General features: G+C 32.5%; 2 protein-coding genes across 3 annotated transcripts; one reads left to right on the forward strand and one right to left on the reverse strand.

Annotated features, from left to right (window-relative positions):
• The first annotated feature begins 237 nt into the window (after nt 1-237).
• Nucleotides 238-5,150, forward strand: LOC145010341 (putative E3 ubiquitin-protein ligase XBAT31). Of its 2 annotated transcripts, XM_078968897.1 has the most exons (10): nt 238-514; nt 613-746; nt 2,684-3,102; nt 3,210-3,272; nt 3,430-3,501; nt 3,613-3,734; nt 3,848-3,988; nt 4,074-4,181; nt 4,273-4,537; nt 4,696-5,150. In XM_078968897.1, the coding sequence occupies exons 3-10, from the start codon at nt 2,923-2,925 to the stop codon at nt 5,011-5,013; spliced, it is 1,269 nt and encodes a 422-aa protein (XP_078825023.1). In that variant the 5' UTR covers nt 238-514; nt 613-746; nt 2,684-2,922; the 3' UTR covers nt 5,014-5,150. The 2 variants fall into 2 exon arrangements, with proteins under 2 accessions (XP_078825023.1, XP_078825024.1); XM_078968898.1 differs by lacking the exons at nt 238-514; nt 613-746 and having other exon boundaries at nt 2,598-3,102; nt 4,683-4,798.
• An 867-nt stretch (nt 5,151-6,017) lies between these two features.
• On the reverse strand, nt 6,018-8,634 carry LOC145008354 (uncharacterized protein At3g17950-like). Its single transcript, XM_078966974.1, has 3 exons — nt 8,322-8,634; nt 8,088-8,231; nt 6,018-6,610 (listed from the first exon to the last, which is right to left on the reverse strand). Exons 1-3 carry the CDS (start codon nt 8,331-8,333, stop codon nt 6,146-6,148), a joined length of 621 nt encoding a protein of 206 aa, XP_078823100.1. The 5' UTR covers nt 8,334-8,634; the 3' UTR covers nt 6,018-6,145.
• Between the last annotated feature and the right edge of the window lie 232 nt (nt 8,635-8,866).

Raw genomic sequence — 8,866 nt, forward strand, 5'->3', positions numbered from 1 at the left:
AATAAATAATTAAAAAAACATCTATAAGGGCATAGTGGACATTTTAAGTTATTTTGGGACCATTTACGTAACAAAATCAAACTGAAAAGATGATTGAAGTTAAAAAAATAAATTAGGGACCGTACATGCAAATTATCCTGAACCACAGGGACCATTCGTGTAATTTACTCTTTTAAAAATGTAGCTGGTTAAACATAATCTTAAATCAGTATGGATCGGGCTTTTGGCTCATAAAATTAAATTGGCCTTGTAATTGCAAAAAGATCGTATGATAACCCGATTCAAAGCTTTTCGCAACTGAAACATACAAATCGGTTCATATATGCAGTCATATTTGGCGCCTGTAAAATCAAGTTTTCGGGCGTCGGAGAAAGCGTAGGGATCCATGGAGGTTAATTGGCCGGAGCATGGTGTCCTTCAGGCTTCATCTGTGTTTGTTTGGCGCAATTATCCCTTTACCTGATATCTTCCTTCTTCGCCTCCTCCAGTATTATTACTCCTTTTATATTCTCAGGTTCTCTATCTGTATGCATATCTGTGTATGTGGTATGTGGTTGTTGCGTTTTTTATTTTTGCGATTTCGGATTAATTTTGAGGTTTTTCTGTGCTCAGTGATGACATTGATAGGGATGGCAGCATTAGGGAGAAGATGCAAGAGGTTATTTGGACTGCGTGGTTCAGCTCCTGCCTTCATGATTGTGAATCTATGTTCATTCGGTGTGCTTATGTGATTGTAATTCGACAAGGTAACCTCTTGATTTCAGTCGTCTGTTATGCTTTACCCCCGATCGCATTTGTCTTTTTGACTGTGTTTATTTAACTTCAAAATTGATAACCAAGCTAACAAGCAAATCAAACAGAGAAGTTGGAATCATAACATCTTCTTTCGTATTTATCCAACCAACTACTTCTCTGTTTTACATCCATCTCATCTTTATTATGCATATGCTGTTATGGGTAAAGATATGTAACTACATTGAAATTATGGTAAAAAGGAAAGTATATTTCCCATATTGGTAAAAAGAGTATGTGACCATTTACTGAATAATCTTTAATCATTCAGAGGAGACGATAACAGCAACAAAGTTTATAAATCCATATTACAAAGGAATTTTGCAGAATTTGAAGGAGTTCATTGATGCCAAAGGCTAAATGAATTGAAATTTATTGTTTTTGTAAATTAGTTAAAGCATCAAGTTTTAAGGTAATGTTCATAATTTTATCATCATCTTTAGTTGTATCTATTATTGAATATAGATTAATAAATTTCTTGAAAGTAAATAGTTGAGTAACACAAGGTTTTATTGCTTGACAAACAAGTTACACATTTACTTATAGTTGAAAAAAGAATAAGATCACTAGTTAGAGAGAACAATAGCATCCCGAATGACAAGGCAAAGGAGTCTTGCTTATTATGCCGTATCTGATCAACCATGAAAATTTCGTAAAACCCTTGACACCAAAATTAAGTTCAGTAAAATGCGACAAAAGTGACGAAAAATAGGTTTTTTTACACCAAAGTCATTTTTTAATATTTGGAGCACATACTGGGTTTTAAAAAAGATTTGGGTCGGTTTCAAAAAGAAATCATATTTTGATTAACAATTGTCAAATCTGATTGGGAAAAATCAAATTGGATCCAAACCGGGTTTTGGAAAAAATAATTTGAAAAGGTCAAACTAGGTAGGCATTGGATTCAAATCGAATCGGGTAAAACCAGTTAAAAAAACGATTTATTTTGTCTTTTATTAAATTTTCGATTTTAATATTGTAAAAAAGAAAAAGAAATTGCAATACATCTTTAACTCTAAAATTAGAAAAAACAAAGCGTGTCTCATAGAAATAGTGTCATCGTTGTGTTGGTAGTAATAGTAGGGGTCGTTGGTCGAAATATTCAATTTTTTGGAATTGTCATTTGTCAATTTATTCGTCAATGTGTGTACTTATTCGAAGGTGAGTTATCTATGGTAAGTGGGATCGACATTCATATAGTTATTTTTTCTTTATGTATTTGTTGTTTGACTATATGCTATCGAGTATACCCAAATCATAAGAGATTTTTTTTTTTAATGTAAACATCGTTTTTAAGTGGTATGATGAACCTAACACAACTAACATGACAACATCTATTTATACTAAGTGATGAGAGGCAAAATGGTCATTTTGACCATAAAGCAATTAGTGACGACAAAACAAAAAAAAAATCAAAAAAATGATCCTCCAATGGTAGTACCACAAATTGCAAAACAACGATCATATAATCAATCTGAATCCAGTATGATGTCTAGACCTTAATTCATACTAGTTTCTAGTTCAAACTGATTTTTTAATGAACATCTAATTTGTAAGATAACCAAGATTCGCAAAAAAAAAAAAAAAGGAACATATATTTTTAACAATTTAAGTTATTAACAATCAATATAACACAGTTTTTAACTACATATTATTATAAGTTTATATTTCTACAATGTTAACTTAATAAGTATAATATATTTTTTTTTCTATATCTCTTTCAAACTTTCTAATACTCTTGCATTAATCAAAACATTTTAATTAAAACCATGAAAATATTAAATACTCCTATTTGGTTAAAAGGAAAAAAAAAGTGATAGTTAAATCGAAAATATTACCATTTCTTTTCATGTAACTTTAAGTAGAATCAAATCAATTATCCTATTAACAGACACAGATGCGAAAAATCGGGGCTGTCGGTACCCACTTTTGTAAAAATTGGGAATCTCTAGATTGCCCGTCACCTGCCCGTTAACCTCCCATTATCTCTCCAACTTAAACGTGAAAAAAACCGCTACCACACTCTCTGCTCCACCATTATCACCACCACCCACCTTATCACTGGGTGGTTGCGGATGATTCCGGTGGACCTCCGCCACTTTTCTCCCTAGCATTTAAACCCTCGAAAAGATGGGTCAGGGGCTTAGTTGCAGGGCAAAAGACGAGCATTGGTTGTTCACAGCCGTGCAGTCCGGCGATTTGGAGACTGTAAGAAGTGTTTTGGAGAGAGATCCCGATCTTATTCAGCAAACCACCGTCAACGATCGCCATTCTGCTCTTCACATAGCTGCTGCCAATGGCCGAATCGAGGTCGGTAATTCAAGAATTTCTTCATTTTCTTACTTCATTTTTTGTTTTCCCTTGATGAATTTGTTCAATGTTTCATTATTTCATACAATGTGTCGATTTTGTGTCAGATTGTTTCTATGCTTTTGGACGATCAGTTAGTCAATCCCGATTCCTTGAATCGTCATAAACAGGTGTGTTTGGGTAGTCTCTGTTTAAATTACACTTCAGTTTTGGTTTTTATGTCAATTTCATGAATCAGATGTGATATATGGTTCATGATCTTATGGAAATTGGGTGATTTTCTTATTTCTCACCTTCTTCTTCTACTGATTTTGTGTAATTGCTAAGACTCCATTGATGTTAGCGGCAATGCATGGGAAGATTTCTTGTGTACAAAAGCTCATTGAAGCTGGGGCTAATGTATGTCGATTTCTTTCCTTTTTTACATACCTCAAAAAACGCATGCATGTATCTGTCTTCAAGATCATTGTTTCAAAGTCAAAAATGATGATACTGTTAACAATTTGTCAGATTTTGATGTTTGATTCACTGAATGGAAGAACATGTTTGCACTATGCTGCATTCTATGGCCACTCTGATTGTCTTCAAACCATTCTTTTAGCTGCCAAGACCTCCCACATTGCAGTTTCTTGGTAGACTTTCCTATTCTTTTTAGATTAATTCAAATTACTTTCTTTTACATGTAAACTAAAGAACTAGTGAAGTATAAAAGTAAAATTAATCATAATTTAAAATGGGTTTAAAGGGGATTTTCAAGATTTGTGAATATAAGAGATGGTAAAGGAGCAACCCCATTACACTTAGCTGCACGTCAACAACACCCTGATTGTGTTCATATACTTTTAGATAATGGAGCTCTTGTTTGTGCCTCTACTGGTGGATATAGGTAATAAGTTTTCCTAAACTTTCTGAATTTCAAGATTTTTTTTTTTTTTTTTTTTTTTTAAATGAAAACTAATATTGATTTACAGCTTCCCTGGAAGCACTCCACTTCATTTAGCTGCGAGAGGGGGTTCAATCGATTGTATCAGAGAATTATTGGCATGGGGTGCAGATAGACTTCAACAAGATTCATCTGGGTAACACTTGTCTTCAAAACCATTTGCAAATCCTTAATCTTTTCAGCAAAAAGGTTTGATTTTTATCATCTTTTTAAACCTCAAAATGCAGAAGAATTCCATACATGGTTGCTTTAAAGCATAAGAACGTAGCATGTGCAGCATTGCTAAACCCTTCATCAGCAGAGCCTCTGGTGTGGCCTTCACCATTAAAGTTCATTAGCGAGCTTCATCAAGATGCAAAAGCCTTGTTAAAAAAGGCTCTAATGGAGGCCAATAGGGAGAGGGAGAAAACAGTCTTGAAGAGCACCAGTCACTGGGTGGTTTCATCTCCATCACATTATGATTCCGATGGTATAGATGACAATATCTCTGAGGTAACCTCAAAACTTAAGACCTGTTTGGTATGATGGAATGGAATTGGTGATTACATTCCATTATCAAGTTTAGTCGGCTTGAAGGATTGAAACGAGTCATTCAAACATGTTGTTCATTGTCATTTCAAAAAATTGGTAATTTTAGTTTTTAATTTCAGGGAAGTGAAACGGAGGTATGTTGCATATGCTTTGATCAAGTATGCACAATTGAGGTTCAAGATTGTGGGCATCAAATGTGTGCTCAATGCACTCTAGCTTTGTGCTGCCATAACAAGCAAAATCCATCAACTCCGCCAGTCTGCCCCTTTTGCCGGAGCAAAATTGGGCGGTTGGTGGCGGTGGAAATTAAAGCTGCCCATCAAAAGGATTGGAAATCAAGAATGCCTACAAGCTGCATTGAGGAAAGCTGTGGGCTATCGGCTGTATCCTCATTTGGAAAAGCAAGTAGGATTGATCAATGCATTGATAAAACATGAAAAATGTCAAATTTATGTGTTAGCAACATTTTGGTTGAATATAAGATCTGTACCCTATTGGGTATATGTATAAAGGATCTCTTTATTGTGTAATTTTCTTGTGGGGTAATCAGCAAACCAAAGGGTAATTTTCTTGATGTTGCATTACTAAAGATCATTTCAAACCAATATAAAAAAAAAAAGTGTTTGTAATTGTTAGTGTACATTATATTGTGTTTATATGTGTATCTTGTATAGCCCAGTATAGTAGTCCGGTAGATTAAGCCCATATGCGCTTCGTAACGTTATTTATTTTGATGAATGTATAAATATAGGTAGATCCCTTTGAAGGAAGAAATATAAGAATAATTATCTACAAGATACAATAATAAATGGTAGAAATAATTAAATATATTATGCTAATACACATCTTTCTTGAAATGCATAAAATACATAAGACTATTGGTTTTAATATAAAATACTAGTTCTTAAACAAATAATAATCTAAAACAAGAATTTTGAATAACATTGTTTTGAAATATTATGAGAATGATTGTTGTATAAAGCAAGATCCGATGCATCATGGTCATTGTGTATCCGGCAAGATTTGATAAATGATAAAGTGATTTTAGATTTTAGATTTTAGAAATCAAACACCACCATCAAATTTATCTGTTACATTTATTCATCACTACGTTCTAGACCAATTTGGCTACTGTCGTACATTTTTGTTATTTTTTTTATTATTATTTTTTTTTTATAAAAAGACTTTATTCAATTTAAATATATAGATGATATAGACCCATGTATATGTGATGGATTAAAAGTTAAAACAACCAGATATCATACATGTGATATGACAAAAACCCATCATTAATTCATGTGGATACACTTTTTTAACTTAATTCAGGTGGATACACTTTTTAACTTTATTAAATTACATTTAGATGTGAAGTGACATTTTATATGTATATTAAACAATGCAATTATATATATATATATTTCTACGTGCATTAAAACATTGGTTGTTCACAAAATGAACCAAACAAATTAAACCCCATTATAGGTAGCAAATATGACAAATTCTTCACAAATGCACCCAACATAATTAATCTCCAGCTGTAATAATAAATATACGAAAGAAAACTAAGTTTCAAAAACATGGAGGTCTCAATCTTCTACCCTCATTCCTTCCATTAGAGTCCAAACCCGAACAAGGGCTTGACTGGGTCGGAGGCACAATTCGTCCATCCTCAAACAACGAATTTGATAGCTCCCCAAAAGGTTGAGCTAACGCAAGCTCATCAGGCCCATATATCAATGGACCATGCTCATGACCTCGTCTGTGCTCCTGAGCAACTCTTCTTTCTACTTCTAGTAGTCTTCCAAGGGGTACAGTGTTGTTTCTAGCGATATCAACATCAATGTCTTTTCGGCATAAACAAAAACGGAAACACCAAAGTTTTGATTTGAGGTTTGATCTTTCGTTGTTTCCTAAAGTTATGGATTCTGAAGTTCTCCTACTTCTTAAAGATCTTCTTGATAGCTCTACAATGCTTGAAACACCCAAAAGATTTCCTAACGTGATGCTCTTGTCATGAAAGAAAGACCCTGTTGACTAGATACAACCAATAATAATCTCAAAATAAGGTCACAATATTTTTAACTTGATTTAGGGTCAAATCCAATAATGTAATGCTATATATAACCACTTGCGAATGTAATGGAAGTTGTATACTGATATAGCCATATAGGTTTGTTGTAAAAGATGCCTTGCTAGACTTAATCTGGTATACCGAACATACCCATATAAAGGATGACAGTGACATGTGAAGGGAACAAGCTTCTTTCGGGGTCAGTAATGTCATTTTAAATGTCTTATAGATTCACTAGTTTCAAGGAAAAGCAATTGATCATCTACTACCAAGGGCAGAAATTTGGTGTTATCTTCCATATATGTCTTTATATACGTCTCATTCCAAAAGAAGCTTGGACCGAATAAGACAACTAGAAATACGAAACAAGAAATGGCTGATGAATCATGTACTAATTTTTAAGAACTCTTGTGACTTCAAGATTCTCATCTTTTATTCTTTTATACATGCTCTCTCTCTCTCTCTCTCTCTCTCTCTCTCTCTCTATATATATATATATATATATATATATATATATATATATATATATATATATATATATATTTAAACTCATTAATTTTTAGATTGAAATGTTATATAAAATGTTTTTAGTGTCATGAAAATTACACTCTATTATATATATATCTATTATATATATATTTAACTATTTTAGCCTTTTTAGAAAAATGAGAGAGATTTAAATTTATAGCCATTATATATATATTTGTAAGGATTCACTGGATTGTGACATTATTATTATTGTATATTCCATATAACTCTATTAGTCTTTATTATAAATCTAATAAATTTCAAGTCTATAAAGTTCAATAAAACATATTTAAATATTTATTTGATTTTTTTTTTCCAATTTAAAAAGTTTAATAATCATTGAACTCCAAAAAAATTAAATAAAATAACATCTTAGGATGATATCTATCTAGGTTTGCAAGCTCATTCAATTTTTCCATTAAACTTTATATTATGGCTTCTAAGATTTACAATATGGATCCTTATATGTTTTTCTAGCATTTAAAAAAAATGAAAAGAGATTATGATTTATGATGAATCTCCAAATATGTTGGTCATGTTACCGGTTCAATAAAAAAAAAAATGCAAATTTAGGAAGCACTTTCATTGTTTACCGCTATGTTATGCGTGAAAACGAGATATAAAAGTAATGCTAAATCTATGTCAAAAAGGCAAATTCTTATATTACAACATTTATCATGTTGTCCTCAGAACGCGTAGGTATCCAATATAAGACTATATTTAGGTACCAACATGATTTTTAAGAACTCTTGATCCTGAAAAATCATGACTTTTTCGACTCAATGGAGGAAGTTGGATCCAAAATTAGATTATTCTAGCAAGTTTCAACCACTTCATCACCGGTGACAGGCAATGGATTAATAAATAAAAGAAAATAACGCAATAAACATTGAACATAAACACAAATCAAACCTGTGTATCTACATCTGAAGACGAATCTGAGGTTAATGCAGGAGAGCCACTGAGCAAAGTGTTGCATGAGATTGATCCTGAGAAGTCATAGTCTCTTGGTCTCATATTCAAAGGCCGCAGTCCTAAAGGCCACCCCCCTTCTTCCTGCATTCAACTCAAAATGAAGAAAAAAAAAAAAACGAAAAAGAAAACCGCTAAATGTGTATCGTTAGTAACAATGGCGATAGGAGATACCTGTTGAGCCATGTAGAAGCTGAAAATGGTTTATCGGTGTTGATGAAATATGGTAACTAGGTGTAGTTCAATCAAAGAGAAAAGTGTCATATCATATCAGTTAGAGGTGTTCTTTATCTCAAATAAATACAATGAGATTTCGATGTTTTGGCGATGAACAGATGGGTGCTATATGGCTTCAAAGAGGAAAAAGACTGAACCATGATGGGGTCAAAAAGGAATGGTGTGGAGATGGGACATGTCTTATTATTATATCAATTAAAAACACCCTTTCCCATTTGTTGCCTTGCTTTTATTCTAGGGTATTTTATTGTTTAAGGAAAAGAATAAGTATATCACCTGCTCTTCTTAGTCTATTTATAACTGGAATATAACCTCTTTTGAAACTTAAACCATCAATCTAGGGCAATAAAGCCAGGTGCAATGAAATTTGTACAATCTAGACATTATAATTGTCTTTTTTCTTTTATTTATTTATTTATTAAATTATTTTTAATTACCTTTTTTGTTGTACATATATAGGCATAAAACTTGCTAGTTTAAAA

Source organism: Lactuca saligna, chromosome 8 (assembly GCF_052625555.1).
Source record: "Lactuca saligna cultivar CGN05327 chromosome 8, ASM5262555v1, whole genome shotgun sequence".
In the NCBI taxonomy this organism is placed as follows: Eukaryota; Viridiplantae; Streptophyta; class Magnoliopsida; order Asterales; family Asteraceae; genus Lactuca; species Lactuca saligna.